Source organism: Fusarium fujikuroi, chromosome FFUJ_chr07 (assembly GCF_900079805.1).
Source record: "Fusarium fujikuroi IMI 58289 draft genome, chromosome FFUJ_chr07".
NCBI lineage: Eukaryota > Fungi > Ascomycota > Sordariomycetes > Hypocreales > Nectriaceae > Fusarium > Fusarium fujikuroi.
Window position 1 is genome coordinate 2,624,025 of NC_036628.1, and position 17,053 is coordinate 2,641,077.

Sequence of the window (17,053 nt, forward strand, 5' to 3'; positions counted from 1 at the left end):
ATGATCAGCCAGGATATCCCAACTCTCGTTTGTTTCAGCAGCAGCATCACGTCATCTGACACATGGGGAAAGATATCGGCTGCCGTGCGATTCAAACACTGGAAGCATCATCCTTGAAGGCGAGTGAAACCAGTTCAGTTGACTCTGGTAGTGTCATGTCACAAACATGATGCTCGATCGAGACATGTACATGTGCCTATCTACTCAATACGATGGATGGATGCTCCGCCAGTTGCATTACGTGTGCATGCTCTGTTGTGCCTCGATTACATACAGCAATTGCGCCTCTCCGGTGTGGAGTTGAGGCATATGCATGACTGATGGAATATCATGTAAGCTACAGCAATGGGAGGCAAAAAGTGATGAGGCCCTATAGGCTGTACGTCTATCACATGGCACTGCAGAGTATAGCACAGCGGTTATTGATTGACCCTATCGTATCACACATACAGTTGACTTGCATTCTATGCTAACTGCAGCCAGGTTTAGTCCGTCATTTCAGCTAAGCCACGAGATTGAGACTGGGTTCAGGCTATTGTATTTTGATCACACATACATAGTGGTAGCAGTAACAGCAACCAAAAGTGCAAATATTTGTTATCTGTCACAATCACCTTCGAGGCCCCGTTCCTTGGCTTCGTATGCTTACTTTACAATGGATCGCTGGGTCAATCGTCCCCTAGATTGATTGGTGCGACTCTGAAGTTCCAGGAAGCAGAAGAGAGAGACATGCCGGCGCTAGAAACGCCTCATCCTGACCGTTGCAGCACCCCGGACGCAACACGGCCCTCCTCTACTCTACTTGGAGAGGGCATCTGAATTGAGGCACCAAAAGTAAGGCGAGACGAGAGACAAGATGAAATGAGACAACAAATCCATTGACTCTTGAGAGCATGAATGCCTCGGCAGATGAGTATTGGGGTCGATAACTGACTCGCTGAACATACATACATAATAGCGTTCTAGCGTTGTAACAACAACGACACGTGCTTGACAATTGAAGCATGTCGAATGCGACATGAATTGATTCTCGACTGTGATCCTCTCCAACTCTAACAAACTTGGTTGACCGAATGTCAACTCAACAAGAGCTCTTTAGCGATCTGTGTCATCCCCGCCTTGGTTCTCGTTCAAGTCCAACTCAAAAGCGCCGAGCGAGGCCAGCCTTGTCCCTGTCCTCGTCCTCAAATCCTACGGTAGCTTCACTTCAGTTGTTCTTTTGCCTTTGCCTCTGCGGGCCTGTCAAAGCTGGCGGGAATCTAACCGTTCAATCCGGACCAATTCCAGCCAGAGGCCGTACCATGTTGGGCATAGCTTCTTCGGTTCACCAACTACAACCGTCTCGACCGCTTCCCCATTCATTTACGTTACCTTACCGCGACGAGGATTATATTATAATGGACAGGGTAGGGATACGATAAGTGTTGCCTGGTCTGGTAAATTACACCACACACACCTCACCACGCCTGTTACATGATGATCGACTTGGTGAAGCTCTCGAATTGGGAACGCTGAGGTTACAGTAGGATAGATCGCTCAAATAGGGCCACTTAGCGCTATAACGCGGGACAGATTGGGTTCATTGGGCTCGAAAGAGGACCCTGAACATCAAAGAACTTTTGCTTTTTACCAGTAGCAATGGTAACGCAGCAGTGCTAACGGATAAGCCCTTTCTGCATCAGACGTGCATAGACTCTAACTTGCGAGAAACGGAACACCGCTTCGGGATGGTCTGAGACATTGTTTGAATTGTTCAGACAACGAATTGGAGCTGAACTTCGGCAAAGGATATGACCGAAGATTGACGAAAGAGAATGGTTTCAAGTTCAGTTCAGTTCAGTCACGACGACGATGATGACGATTCTAGCTTGACAAGAGCCGATCATCAGACGAGATGAGAGACTGAGAACCCTCATGGATCGAGTAGAGCCAAGCTAGACTCACTCAAGGATCCCGGGTAGTCAAGCCTGTGGCACCAAGCAACGAGCCAAGCATGGGAGCCTCGTCTCGTCACCGTGTTGTCGGAATCAACCAATTCACCAAGAGAGGGAGAAAAGATGAGATATCACATTGCACACACCCTCCCCTCCCCTCGGAACCGGATCCAAGAGTACCCAGGGATCAACGGCGTCCCCGTGATACCGATACCGCGAAACTGCCCATGTTCTCCCCTCTATAACTATGTATGTATGTATGTACATACCTTAAAACATGGTTACATTGTTGGTGGTACTGTACAATTCTGATGAGCCTATCTCATCTCATCTTTTGGTGAGGAATTGTATCTATATCTGTATCAGCTTCACCAAATTCTCCAGTTCATTGCTGCATTGCATTGCATTGCATTAGTGAGGCCTACAAGGAAGGGCCTTTTTTCTTCATCTGTCCCGTCCACGTGGTTACATAGGTACCCTTGTCTCCTGTCAAGAGGCTTAGTGCGACACTTCTCAACTCTCGCCTACGGCGGGACGAGCGGACTTGATTGTGTTTTGTGGTTCGTGCTATGTAACTATGGAATTAGTCTGGCATTACGGTGACTCGACGTGTTTCAAGACAGATGAGTTAACTGTTTGAGCAATTGAGAATCCGGTTTGACAAGAGTCGCAGCTAACAACTAACTAACTCTGTCTATCATAAGACGTAATAATTCAATCCAGCAGCCAGAGAGACTAGACTAGGCCTCGGCACATGATCAGTCTGCCAATGCAAGATAATCTCGATTCCATTTACCAAGAGATTGGGTCGCGATGGACTCGAATGAACGAACTGCGATCTGCTATCTTGAAATGGCTAGTGAGTGAGTTGGGTGGAGGCCCAGTAGATGGACAAAGCTCGAGATACTACATATTAAGTGCTGCGACGCTGCGTGGAGACCAGCCGAACTAGCCGAGCTTCTGCGCAATGTCGTTTGAAGGATCAGGGTTCTATGAGATTGTGCGTTGCGTGTTCGTAATGAAGTGTCGATAGGGAAGATGCTTGGAGAGATGGGTCATGAGAGAGGAGAGGTTGAGGCTATGAGGTTCTTGAAGAGTCATGAGAGTTGGCATGACTCGGTTGAGTGCTGAGACTTGAGTTGGAGTTGATAGTGACTATTGAGACTCAGGATGGAGTTACGGTTTGCTCATCTATGGGATGTCGTTCAGTAGAAAAGCTTTCAGTCAATGACAATAGGAATAGGGTAGTTGGACAGATCACAGTGGACGGATCACAGCTGGGAAAGCAGTTCAGTCTGCACCGTCTCATGATGACATTAGACTACCTATACAATCTACCGCTCAACCATAACTCGCACATCACCAACAGCCGCTCTCGCCATCTTCTTGAGCAACGTCCTCTCATCCGCCTCCCGGTACCTCTCCCATGAATCCAGTCCCTCCTTCGCCTGAATACTCAACGTCTCGTAGCCCTGACGAATAACCTCCGTGACCTCCTGCGTCGTCAAAAGACTAGGCTTACGACGATTCGCACCACCTTCTGAAAGCATCTGGTTGTAATGCGCACTAACGTTGATGAGTGTATCAATGGAGTTGCTGTTACGGTTACCCAGGCGGTAGTTCTCTTTGAACTTGGTGAGAACTTCACCAGACTCAACGACTTTGTAGAACAGATCATCGTAGTCTGCTGGCGAGGGGAGGAAGGCTTCACCAGCGGAGAGGGATAGGGCGATGAGGTTAACAACGTGGTCGAGAAGGGTGTCGATATGAGGTAGATCCTTCAGATCGGCTGTGTATGTAGCTAGGAAGCGAACGATGGAGAGCAAAGACCGGAAGAACTCAGGCCAATGATACTCTAGCCGTGTGCGCGTACGAGAGAGATATGAGATAATGCGAAGCATGATGCCAAAGCAGAGTGTGTAAAGACTGATATCGAGACGACGACGAAGATTATGATTCACACCGTCAATCATAGTGTCAAGAAGTGAAATGGCGAGGACTCGCTCGCCTTTGACGAGAGGGAGGTAAGGCTGCCGTTGTCGACACAGACGCACTGCGACACGGGATTCATCGCTGCAGATACGCTTGCAGATTGTGGGATCCTCGATCAGGAGGCGGAAGACCATGAGGTTGAGATGGGCGTAGTATGTGGCGCGGGGTGAGAGGTAGGCGTGTTGGAGGAGATAGGAGGTGAGAGAGACATAGCTGGCGATGGGTTGCTCAGCTCCTGGCTCAGCTGCTTGTGTCACTAGGTTGAAGCAGAAGAGCTTGTTGGCGTGGGTAAAGTCGTATGTAGCTAGGAGAACAGCGGCTTCTTCCTCAGGTCTAACACAATGTCAGTCTGTGTTGTGGTAGCACAAAGGGTTGTTTAACTCACAGCTTGGTGAAGAGAGCTTTGGCAGTTTCAACATCATACACAGGCTTCTTCACAGGCTTTGGCCCTGGAGCAATCGCGCCCAGACCAATCATGTTGAGAGTCGCGCTGAAGGTCCAGCCTTCAGGAAGATCGTCCTGGATTGTGATGTATCGAGACCGAACAGTCTGACACGCTTGTCCCACTGCGCCCACGATCTTTTGAATCACGGCTTCGTTGACAAAGTCGTTTAATCTTTGCTGGTAAGGATTCTGGAACTCGAATTTGTTGTAGTTTGCTAGGAGGCCTAGTAATGTGAAGGGCTGCAGGACTTGGTCTGGCGTTTCTGCGTCTTGGATGAACTGGCATCGTCAGCTAGGAACGACTCAATTTGTAGAGTGTTGTGTACCTTCATGACTGCAGGGAAGAGATCTCTTTGGACCAGGTATGTCAACAGCGTTGTTTGGTACGCCCCAGCTGTTACCGCCAACAGCACTTCAACCGCCTTGTATCGAACTTCCACTGTTCCGAGTCAGTTGAGCCATCTCCGGGTTAGATGCTGAGCCTTACACTCTTTGCTATTCCTTATTATAGCCTCCACAGCGCTGACAAAGTCGGTGAACACGGCATCGATCTGATCGAGTCCTGCAAGAAGGACCATGATATCGGAGCTCGGATGTGGGTATCGTTTGGAGAGGAGGCATGATAGAAAGACACTGAGCGTCTATGGGGTGTTAGGACCAATTCGCGTACTGCATTGCGGTCGTATGCGACTCACGTCCAGCGCGTGCAACTGCGCAAGGCTATGCGAGCCCTTCAGCGCAGCTATGCCCCTCGCAAAGAGCTCCTGCGTCCGCACATCGAGCGACAAGACATGGCTGGGGCTCAGCTCGTTAAGGATACGTCTCAGGGCGGCGCGATCGGGTCTGAGGAGGAAAAACTCTGTCCAGAAGCCATCCGTCTTCTCTTCGTCGTCGTAGTCATCCTAATTCGAGCAAAGGGGCGATCAGTCGAGGCGGGCGCATGAGGTTCGGCGGTTGCGGATATCTACCTAGCAGCTGGTGTTTAGTTCATGATGGGCAGTGACAGGGAGGGCATTTCTACCTTGAAGAGAGAATCGTAGAGCTGGACGATCTTGGGGGTAAAGACCTCGGGCTGAGGCTGGCGAGTAAGAGGTGACGCTTCCATAGGAGGGGAGCTGAAGGTTGAGAGGTACGATAATGTTGAAGGAGGACGAGTTGCGATAGAGAAATGGGCCATGGTTGTTCTTATCACGTGCACCCCTGCTGTATGTATTCTGACTAGGTGGTGGTTTGTGTGTATTGACACCCAAAAAGCGACGACAATAAATATTCAGCGCTCGAAGTGGACTGGGAAAAGGAATTGTTCTTTGTTTGAGTTGTATTGTATGGTAATTCTTTCGACGTTGTTGGCTTGGCCGTTGTGTGTGCGCCCACCGACAAAGGTCTCACATTCACTCTGTAGGACAAGTGTTCGTAACGTAACGTGGCTTGCGTAATCGCCATTTACGAGAAACATTTACTGAGAGTCTCGTATTACGATAATCATTGATACGAAATTGACGTTACGTCAAGGCAGTTTCTGGTCTTTTCCTTCCCTATAACTACATTGCGCGTAACGGAATGTTTGCTCTGGTGGCTTCTTGTTGAGCTTATATGGAAGTACTTGCAAATATAATCTGGCCTAAACCTGAGGATAATGAACTCTAAGTTATTATTATACTATTAACTTTATGGCCAGATCTCTAAGGTATACTCGTTAAGAAAGACTTGTTATTCGGTGCCGCAAGAGAGTTCTAGAGTTTCTCTATGTCTGTTACACTCCTGCTCGCACACTCCGGCACAAGACTTACACCATGGCGATACTGATGTTCACTCACGCCCTCGGCCTGTGGCTACGCGATAATGTCAACTTAGTTGGAGGTGAAGCCTTGTGATTCTGTGAACATCACCGTGGTCAATGGAATATACCTTTTACGTCTTCTGGCTCGAAGGACACTGCGTGTATACCAACCCATCGAATTAAGGAAATCCATAAGAGAGCTGACATTACTCAGCCCTTAACCTTTCAAGATCTGGCGGAATTGCTTCCAAAGACTAATCAGTTATCAATGGCATGGTTTCTCTTTCTGAGGCCAGGCAACTCCCACGCCCATATCACTCGATAGGCAATAGTCTTCTTCCAGCTACTTCGCTCAAACAGAAAGCATTTGTTTAGAAAAGAGGCCATTTTAGATTATAATTCTTCCTATCTGTATTCCCTCCGTGATTTCATTAAATTCTCGCCTCAGTGAACAATACCAACGGGGCTGTGACGACGGGTAGTGAGTCTTTAGAGTCCAGGTGCATAACCACCGTTGTGAATTCTTGAGCACGATGAGAAAACAGCAAAAGCTAACAGTTAAGAATCACTGTATATGGTAAGTTTAACAACCCCAGCCTAATAAATCGATTAGTTCTGATCTGGAGTCACAGACCTTGCGCATCATGATACCCAGGCTCTTGGTCAACTCTCATAGCCAAAGAGAGTCTGGGAGAGAATCTTATCTAAATTATGAGGAAGATACAGGAGGACTGCCTAGAGCATATTTGACAATCAGTCTTTGTATGTTACATAAATCTAACTGGTTCATGGTACTCGGCGTGAAGTGTGGTAAGAGATCTTGTGACACAACCCGTGTAGACACATCGATCTCCGAAGCAGGCCTGTGCTGACAGGGACGCGACTAGAGAATATTTGTGTCTATCCATACGACCGGCTATTGATCAAACATCTTGCCAACCCAATTGTGTCTCAAGATAAAGATTAGTAACTCGTGCTATACCATTGAGGTCTTCATATCATCAACTAAGGAGCTCAGTTACCTCGCGATCAAGGGTCTGAACAAATCATGAGCGGAATGGAAATCAGCTAGGCAATGCATGTCACGGTAATTTAAATTTACTAAGTGACCATGGATTTCAATTCCAGGGAAAGATCTTCACTATAAGGGATTCCGCTTCTTCTCGGCGTACCCCCAATACATCGCTCAAAGGAATTATACCGAAATTCGTACCTAGTAGATGCTACCAAGTTGTCAGACGAGACTGTGGACTGTCGAGGAATACCCAAGTGCTTCACTGTCATACCTAGAGTTAACTCTGACGCAAAAGTAGTCATCTGTTCATGTCTCCGCACCCAGGTGTTAGAACTTAGAACATTGATGACAGGCCTCAAGATCTTTTGACAATTATAGCTACTAGTAGGCACAACCTCTAAGCAAAAGGGAACTCCGCTGGAAGTTTTGAGAGATACATGACTCTGCACTTGTCTCCCTGAAGTTCTGGTTCTTATCTCTTAAGAACGTATAGCCACGCACTCAAACCTCACGAGTGCTCCAACCATCCGCAAAGGCAACTCTGGACTGGACTCAAAAGTATACCCCGACTTATTGAACTCCACGGATGGATAAGCACAGAACTAGACTCGCCCAACGTCTCGACTACAAGGAAGAGGGCTTTCTGACTCTCTACCAAAGATGTTGGCCAATTGTGTCCAGTATCTTCATCAAACAACCAGCGTAATTGGTTTAGTGGTAAAATTCTCCGTTGCCATTCGAGCAGCGTCGGGGAGCCCTGGGTTCGATTCCCAGATTACGCATTAAAATACGCTCAAATCCGAGCATTTCCTTTTACCGATTGTGTCTTTTTTGTGCTTCTTCCGTATCACCAAATGCTCGTGGTGTTGAGGCGCTGGAACTCGATTGCAGACGTCCGCGTCGCTGGAGCGGCCCAAATCGAAATCCACGAGCAATACTATCAAGGGGCCGTTCATGTACACCCGAGAAATGGCCTTCGAGGGTTGCTTGGGCTTGTATTTGATCAAATTGTAAGTGCGTCGTCGACTTAGACGTTGAACTTTCACACGTGACAGTTGACTTCCTGCCTCTGGGACTGTATACCGTTTTGGAAGCACGCTCCTTCCACAACTATATCTCAGTTAACCTTCAAAGATAAGCATGACTGTTTCTCGAGAAAAGGGAAGGCAAGAACCGTGTTCCAACTTTGTAGCGGTTGGCCCTCTAGAAGTGTAGTGAACAACCTCTGTCTTCCTACTTGGAGGGACTAACGATATTGAGAACAGCGTATATCTCTGTATGAGTTCTGATATATTCGCAATACACCTAAAATCGAGATTTTGTTTTTGAAGGTTACCTGCGCAGCTGAAGAAACAGTACCCCGTTGGCTTCTTGGACTCTTGAGTCTTTGTCGGGCGTCGTGGTCGAGGTGTTACGTTTATGTGGCAAAGATGAGGACCGAGACTTTGACCTCTAAAGAGTCTTTTTGGTACAGCCAAGAGGTATGCCATGTGAGCTTTGAAGCAGAAAGGACAGAGTATGAGTAGCCCTCGGAACAGTGACTCATACTCAACACGGAGATATCTAGTGATAACCATGGACAATCACCGCAAGGAACACTTTCGGACTGCATCTTACATAACTGTGTGCGACTGACTGGTAGATAAAATCGTCTTAAGTACCTTGTTCCAACCTTGTTCCAACCTTGTTCCAACCTTGTGATTCAATTCTTTGCTCAGTCACGTCTTGCTGGTTAATGTGACTGCTAGACTCATCACAAAGCTCGTGATATCCTCATCCACGTTCTCATTACATCACAGCTCCATCCCCCAGCCCTACAGAACCACTTTCCCCGGAATCTCTCACCCAGAATCTCAGCTCCATAAGATCAAGATTACCGAGATGGCCCACGAGTTTATTTCACACAGTTCCTGTTGCGTAAAAGACTCCATTCACAAGGGGTGCTCGGCATAGCGGCTTGCAGCGGCTGGAGCAGAACCCCATGGGGATGTACCTTGTCTGTCACAAACAATTGAGTAATGGTTGAGATCTTTGCATTCTATCTCGTAATTCAAGATGCAAAGTCTGGGGAAGTGGAGGACAGCAGTTTAACGTTAATATAGTGTTCTTGGCAACCGAAATACACAAGTTGTTGATATGAGATGAAGTATTGGTGATTCTCAACATACGGCTCAGCAAAGAAAGCTTCTGGAAAGACGGAACACCAGCCGTTTGGAGTTATGAGTTGGAGAATGCCGAAAAGAGCCTGGGCTACAGGGGTAATGTCTCCTGTACAAGTTCCACCTCACCACACGCCAATTCAACACTCCTTTCACCTTTCTCACAACCAACAGCTCTCGGGACTTGACCGTAACATAAACACGCCCCCATTTGATCCAAGACGCTAATTCATAGCATCTCACAGTCTTACGGCCCTGAAACCAGGGTGAGGCGGTGCCCGGGGAAGCCAACGACAGTTACCCAACTGGACGATGTAGACACATTCCTCGCTCCCTAGGTATTCAATGCCTGCAAGACCCCTCAGCCCATTCCCATTCTCCGCACGTCCCCAATAATGATAACAACCCCGCATCATCTCCAATTTCCATCATGTAAAAAATACGTACAAAGAACTACGCTTGAGATTAACCTTGAATTCTTGGTAAAGCGCTTATTATCTAGCTTATCCTGCGGGACCTGGCCCTTTGACCATTCTGGGGTGCATGCTCCGGGGAGTATGTACTGTACTTGAGTGACTTTGTCTGAGGGAATTACCTTGAGCGCTTAGTAGCTGTCGTGTCGTGGCGCGATTTGGAGAACCAAGGACGCCGAGATGTGGGAGCATGGTTATGTCTCCTATTCTCCGTATCACATTACGTACTCTCAACGACTGCAAGTCTTGGTGAACATGTGAAGTCGAGTAATGGTCGTTGATTTCTGTGGATTCTATTACCTATTACCCCAGAATATCCGCCGTTACCGATCTTGCTCCCTCTTCTCAATCTGTGCTTGACTTTGTACGTAACAAGATCCGCCTCAAACCCGGAGTTTGTGTAATGCCAACCCGTATTCTCTCATTGGCTCTTGACATTGAGCAAAGGGGTGAAGAGACAGCTTGCGAATACCCATCAGGTACTCTGCTTTAGTTGAGGCCGAGTTGTCGTCTCAGCCAGTCTGTTAGGATCGAGGCCGTGCACAAGCCTCAATATCGCAACATAAGATATCTGCTTCAACCAAGCTCTCAAGGAGCTTGCAATATAAGTACTGGAGGTTTGTCAACTCAGTTCTGCTTTCCCACACGTGACTATCTGAAGCGAAGACGCAATCTCCAAAACTCCACCATCTACCCATACTGACACATAGGGCGCGCTTCCAGGGCGTTATCTCCACACAATGTCAACGTTGAAGTGAACATAGGGCGCGATCGACTCCATCTTGGGAAAAGTTTTCATTCTTTGAAGTTTATAAAAGGCTCTTGTAGAGCATTTCCAAGCCAACCTGACCCTTACCATAGTCATGGTGAACTTCTTGTTGCCTTTTCACCAACACTTGCAACTTCTTGGCATACCATTCTGGCTTACACCTAAGGACAGGGACGGTCATGTTACGACATAAGCATCAGACTCTTCCACCTCGTCACCTAGTAACAACTATACGGGGGGAGATATGTTAAGATTGGCACAATATCATGCTATTATGGTATCTAACGATAAATGATATACAAGAGATTGGTTCTATGATATACGCTTCAAGTCAAAGTGTTTCTAGTGCGCAAATGAGAGAAACAAACTTCATAACAGGACCATGACTTTACATGATCTTGTTGAGGAAGCGTCGCCAAGCGGGCCAAGTGGCGACCTTGGCACGGTAAGCGTTGATCTCGTCCCAGTTGTGCTCACGTCGGCCAGTGTCGACATCGATCTTGTCGATTGACAGCCAGCCCTCACGCTTCCAGAAATAGCCAATGGCCCAGAAGGCAAGGACAACGGGCAAAGCGAGGTACGAGATGAAGAATCCCTCGACGGTTCCCATACCAGATTCACCAGGAGGAGCAGTAATAGCAACATAGAACTATTGAGTTTGTTAACATCATGTTTGTTTGAACGTGGAATGCGATGGCTTACCTGGGCAATAAGGACGAGACAGATGAGGCCGAGACTAATCCAGGAGCCGATAACACCAAAAGCAGCCCTGAAAGGAATCTCATCCAGAGTGTGGCCTTGTCGGGCCCAAGCTTTGCGGAACCGAATGTGAGCAAGGCAGATAGAACCCCAGGTGAACAGGGTCGAGAGACCAGAAAGAGCCAGGAGCCAGTCAAAGATCTGTCCACCCTTGGGATCAAGGTTGACGAAAGCGATGAAGCCCATGAGAATATGGACAGCGACGGAAACAAGGGGGCGGCCACCACGGTCGATATAGGCGAACATCTTGGGGGCATATCCGTTCTGAGCCATGGCAGTCAGGGTACGGGAGCCTCCGTAAACACACGACACACCAAGAGAAAGAACGGAGACGAGGATAATGACGTTCATGAAGTCGGCGAGGCCAGTAAGGCCGGAGTATTCGCCGACAAGCACGAAAGGCGAGGCCTTTGCGTTGGAGTAACCGGAAATGTTGAGTCGGTCATCAGTGGACTTGATAAGAAGGCCGATGAAGAAAAGACCAAGGACGAAGAAGAGGGTGATACGCCAGAAAACCTGCTTGATGGCACCAGGCAGAGCCTTGGTGGGGTTCTCAGACTCGGCAGCGGCGAGACCAACAAGCTCAGTACCGGCAAAAGAGAAAGCAGCAGTGACGAAGACAGAGCAGAATCCCTTGAAGCCGTTCTTGAAAGCACCTGGATCCTCTCTCCAGTAGCGTGTGCCCCAGTACTCGTTGTATCGACCGTTGGATGGACCGCCACCACAGACGAGGACAAGAGAGATGAACATGAAAGCAACAGTAGCTCCAAGCTTGAGGCAAGATGACCAAAATTCTTCCTCGGCGTATCCAATACCACCAAAGATGTTGATGAGAATGATGGCAACAAGGAAAATTGCAATAAAGATTCCAGGGGAGAGCTCATCATTCCAATATTCGATACAAACAGCACAGATTGTCAGTTCGAGTGGTAAGACGGTAGCCCATTGTGCGACATAGTTCCAACCCATGGCGAAACCCCAAGAAGGGTCGATAAAGCGAGACGAGTAGATATAGAAACCACCGGACACGGGATACATGACGGCAAGTTCACCGAGAGCGAAGACTATGGGGCAGCTGTCAGTTTTCTGGTTGGAAGTGCGGAGTGAGGTGAGTGCAACATACCGACGTTGAAGATCATAGCACCAATAATGATGAAGTCGATGAGAACAGATCCAGGACCCTGGGTCAATACGTTAGTATCGGAAAAGAACTGCAGACAGAAATCGACTTACGCCAGTGTAAAGGGCCTTTCCTGAACCGACGAAGAAACCAGCACCAATAGAACCACCGATGGCAATCATCTGAAGATGGCGAGGCTTCATACGGCGATCAAGCTCATGGTCACCAGTGTCCTTGCGGCGCTGAAAGGACTCAAGAGTGAGACCATTTCGAGTCCACTTGCTTTCCTCCTGGAAAGCGAAGCCACTGCCGGTCTGGATATCGCCAGGGTGCTCAGTGATGGTGGTGCCCTTCTCCTGGGACACATTGGTCGGGTTGTCGCTGGAACTCTTTGATTCCATCTTGACGTTTCCCTGTGGGTTGCTCTTGAAGAGTCAGGGATTAAAGAATGATAAGAAAGGTCAAGTGACCTTGGGTCTTTTGGATGAAGAAGAAACGGTGATGGGCGGGAACATCGGTCATCAACAAGGGAAACGAGTCTTCTTAAATATAAGTTGGACGAGGGAGAAGACCAAGACGACCCGGGGTCTCGTTAGAGTCGGTGCACTAGGGGCGAAGACAGCCGCCATAGTGGAAAGGATGAATGGATGCGTTCGAGTCGAAGTTCTAGTGAGGCCCCAGGTTTGACTAGACTAGGTTACTAGGCATGCCCCTAGTTTCCTGTATGTCGCCGATCACCAACAAGTTGGCAGCCTTCAAACGTAGAAGCGCGGTGGAGAGAGAGAGAGGAGAGGGTCCGAAGTGCCAAGAGCCGCGATACGGAGGAACATGGATGATTGGGGTAGGTCGAAAGATTCAGATGGCGGAGCGGAGACCACCACCGACATGCGACCAGGACAAGGCGAAGGGGAGGAAGGGGCAACATGCTTCCGATTCGGTGGATTCAACGTCGATGTCGCGGTTACGCACACCCCTTGTTTCGTGGGAAAGAACGACGCATGCAATGAGAATGAGATTTGGGAAGAGGCAACATCCATTGACAGCAAAAGGACTGCCCGGGGAAGTCGCAGCCACGATCCTTGCTTCCCGTGCCGCCTCATCAAAGCGCATGGATTACTTTCTCTATCCTACACCCCATAGGCTAACTTCTGCCTTCCAATTTCACCCGCCATGGCTCAATATTGCTCTTCGTAAGAAGGACTCGACCGTTTCTGAGACATTTCGTAGGCATTGACCAGGGGAAACACAAGAGAGCTCAAGCCATGCAAGACGATCAACCTAATTCAAGGTAAAGTGGAGATTTGGAGAGGAACGATATCCTTGAAAGACACTAAACCTTACTCCACTTCCGAGGAAAGGTACCGGTACATTGAAGAGGTACCTCTCCCGTGCTGCTGAGGCCCCATCAACACTTCTGACATTGGTGAAAGGCAAACGATGCCCCTCTTTGGTGTCTTAATTCTTCTCAGGTTGATTGAGAAAAGCCGAGATCAAGCCATTGCTATCGTTGTAATCGTTTACTGAACGATCGATCCTCTTGCCATACGAAAACTCTCAGACAATCATCAAGACATGATGAGACTCTGGCCATGTCCTTTGACTCTTCTGGCATCCAATATCATACCTCAGCTGCCAAGCTTTCACTACCTCTCAGTCAGCAATAGACACATGCAACCGTGAGTGCACAGAGCGAACTTTTGTTCCTCCTCTCAGAGATGCGCAGAGGTTTGGGGTCCATAGGTGGCCAACACCATGTGGTAGACATTGCGGAGACACAAGAAGAGCAATTACAGTGAAATCCTCCAATCAACATTTCCATATTAGGTATTCGGGCCAGATATCAACTTGACGCCGTTTTGGGAGTCACTGATTACCGAAACACTGGCTCAGCATGATTCCAAGCAGCTTGGCATCTGTCTCAATGATACCCAAATTACCCATCTCGTACTGCCCCCACCTGCTCTCTTAGGTGATACTGTATGTAATCTTGATACTGTCACCTCATGTCAGTCTTTCGGTAACTCGTGTTCGATATGAGCCTACCTGAATTGATCCCTTGGGTCACTCACGCTGATCCTCGGTTTGACGACTCTTCACTCGTGCGATTCGCAGGTGATTTTAGAGTATGACAGGGCTAATTGGCGCCTCCTACCACATCTTGCAGAACCTGACAGGGGTGAAAGGATGCCGAGAAAATAGCTTTCTTCTAGAAGGGTGGCGCAGTGACGAAGTGTCCATTACCTTGCTGTTTGGCTTCCCGATTGGCGCTAATGAAACCAAAAAGGACCTGCAGTCATCAGCACACGTCGATCGAACGAGTGAAAGGTTGATGAAGGGAAAGGTTGAAATGCTGAGTTGGTCGAAGCTCACAGACCCCGGGCATATCCCACCGTGGTGCGACATCAGCTATCTTTGTGGAAGGGACTGCGATAACACCAAAGTCAACCGCAAAATCGCTGTTGCAAAACGGTCCCCAGCCCAGGTTTCCCACTATTGATAGCGGTGCGCGGTTGTTTTGCCGCGGCGGCAGTCGGGCTTCCCAGAAAGGGAGCGTTCAGCTTCAAAGTTGTACATACAGCACACTACGTTTCATCCTCCAGATGCTGAGATCTTGCTTTGAATCCCATCTACGGGGTAATACGTAACAGTTTGCTCTCAATTGCCTTACCCCGTGGGCAAATCGCCATGAATCTGGGGAGAGCTCCATCGTCCTCAGACAGAACCACCAGCAACTGTCCTTTGAGGAAGTCGCTCAAAGTTTTGTACGTAATGCAATTCTTCCGACGAGGTTTCTGTGGCCATTGCTGTTGAGGCCCCGTTGTTTTGGCTTGAAGCATGGAGCACGGGCACGACAAGGCCGGACATGACCGGCTGGGCACCCTTGCAGTCCCCGCAAGACCAGTTCCAGCGTTATCAAATGTTGCCCCTGACCTTGCAGGTTATTGTGTCCATTACATGAAGACACGCGACTCAGCTTGAAATGACAATAAGAGAACAGTCACCACATCAAACGGTAATCGATAACCGAGCAGGAAAGCTTTTGTTAGTGTCTTTGCATTACCCGTCCCGAGTTGGCCGATTTCACGGGCCGATGAGAGGAAAATTATTACCTGCAATAACCTGCGGCGCTTTCTTCATTTGGTTCAAGAGCCGCAGGGGTTGTTTTAAGCATTAAGCTTACCTTCAACGAGCCACACCTAACAACCCAAAAGTCAGTGTGTGTACGTGTAATTACCCTAGCTGCAGGTGCTACATTGTACAGTACATCTAGCGACTGTTGACTGGCATGTGTTGGACTGATACTTGCAAAGTTTATCATACTGACTCTGACTAGGCACACATCACCAGCTGCTCGGAGATGTCGTCTAATCATTAAGAAAGCCGACCTAGATCTACCTTCAGCCAAAGCCAAGAGATACACCAAGCCTCACAACGCAAATGCAACCACCCATCGGAATCCCAATGCAATCTACTGCAAATCAATCAGCCTTGCAGATTTTCGAGAAAAAGTCGATACAGGGTAGCAATTCTGTCGCAGGTCAGCGTTTCGAAACTGTCGAATCAGAATGGCATCTGACTCTGACGCGTCTCTCAAGTCTTAGTCCCAATACAGCAGGTTGGTTGAATCAGCCGCTGGCTGACCTTCCGCTCTAGGCATGTCTCTGCGCCATAGAACTTTATTGCGGCATGTCTTAGTCCCTTATCACTTGGCAACGGGTGATAACGAGTTGTTACTTGTCGAGCAAGGGGCAAGTAAGCTGTTACATATATAAACCCCCAGTTCCGCCAAGACTCGAGCCAAGACTGTTGGCAAGATGACCGCTACATTTCAGGCTGTTCGTACGCTTGGTACGTACTTGCCTACGGTACAGAGCACTGCCTCGGTTACGTGACCTCCCGTCGATCCCGTTGCCCCTATCATCTCTGGGCTATTCGACCCTGCAGCATGTAGCTGTACCTACGCCGTATTCCTCACGATTCTCCGACCAGTCGCAAATGCCTCTGCACATCATGTCGTCAGAAGACTAAGGCTGTTATGCTTAATGACCTGTTCGCCCCACGGATTGACCTTATCTAAACGACGCCTCGTCCGCCGAATGCAAATGCATCTAGAAGTTCCAAATCGCCAAGACGAACGAGTTGGCAGAAATCGGGGGTCGTGGGGTTGTCCTTGGCATTGGGTCTTCTTGCGGGCGCTGGTTATGTCACGGTAACGCTGTGCTTTGGCCACCTCGGCGATACCGCAGTTCACGGTTGAACTCTGGGTATATGGCATCGGGATGCAGGGTAGCAGGGTAATTAAGGTAAAAAATGCTGTCGTCGAGCTGGAGAGACATCGTTGAATTAGGTGTCAATTGTCTAAGAGGTGGTAGAGAGCTGGCCGTTCTATCTTTGGATGATGCTCGTGTCTTGGCCAGAGATTGTGCATGGCCAAGACGGATGGCTGTTCCAGGGTAGGGGGAGTGACCTCGCTGCTACATCTTGTGCCCAGCACGCCGAGGTTTTGGCAGAACAATGGAATTGTTCTTTTGGGGAGGTACAATTGATTGGCCATGAATTTTAATTCATTGTCGAATGCGTCCTCTGGACCCGACACGCATCCTCCAA

The 17,053-nt window shown here is 48.6% G+C and overlaps 2 protein-coding genes and 1 non-coding gene; 1 reads left to right on the forward strand and 2 right to left on the reverse strand.

Moving 5' to 3' along the window:
* Positions 1-3,268: 3,268 nt before the first annotated feature.
* Positions 3,269-5,547, reverse strand: FFUJ_08310 (uncharacterized protein; the record flags this gene model as incomplete). XM_023581003.1 has 6 exons in its annotated part: positions 3,269-4,259; positions 4,312-4,649; positions 4,697-4,809; positions 4,858-5,011; positions 5,066-5,272; positions 5,392-5,547. 6 exons carry the CDS (start codon positions 5,545-5,547, stop codon positions 3,269-3,271), a joined length of 1,959 nt encoding a protein of 652 aa, XP_023433679.1.
* Positions 5,548-7,866: 2,319 nt separating this feature from the next.
* Positions 7,867-7,948, forward strand: tRNA. The gene has a single exon. It is a non-coding gene (tRNA).
* Positions 7,949-10,954: 3,006 nt separating this feature from the next.
* On the reverse strand, positions 10,955-12,846 carry FFUJ_08309 (NAAP-1 amino acid permease NAAP1; the record flags this gene model as incomplete). XM_023581004.1 has 4 exons in its annotated part: positions 10,955-11,215; positions 11,269-12,389; positions 12,449-12,506; positions 12,559-12,846. The coding sequence occupies 4 exons, from the start codon at positions 12,844-12,846 to the stop codon at positions 10,955-10,957; spliced, it is 1,728 nt and encodes a 575-aa protein (XP_023433680.1).
* Between the last annotated feature and the right edge of the window lie 4,207 nt (positions 12,847-17,053).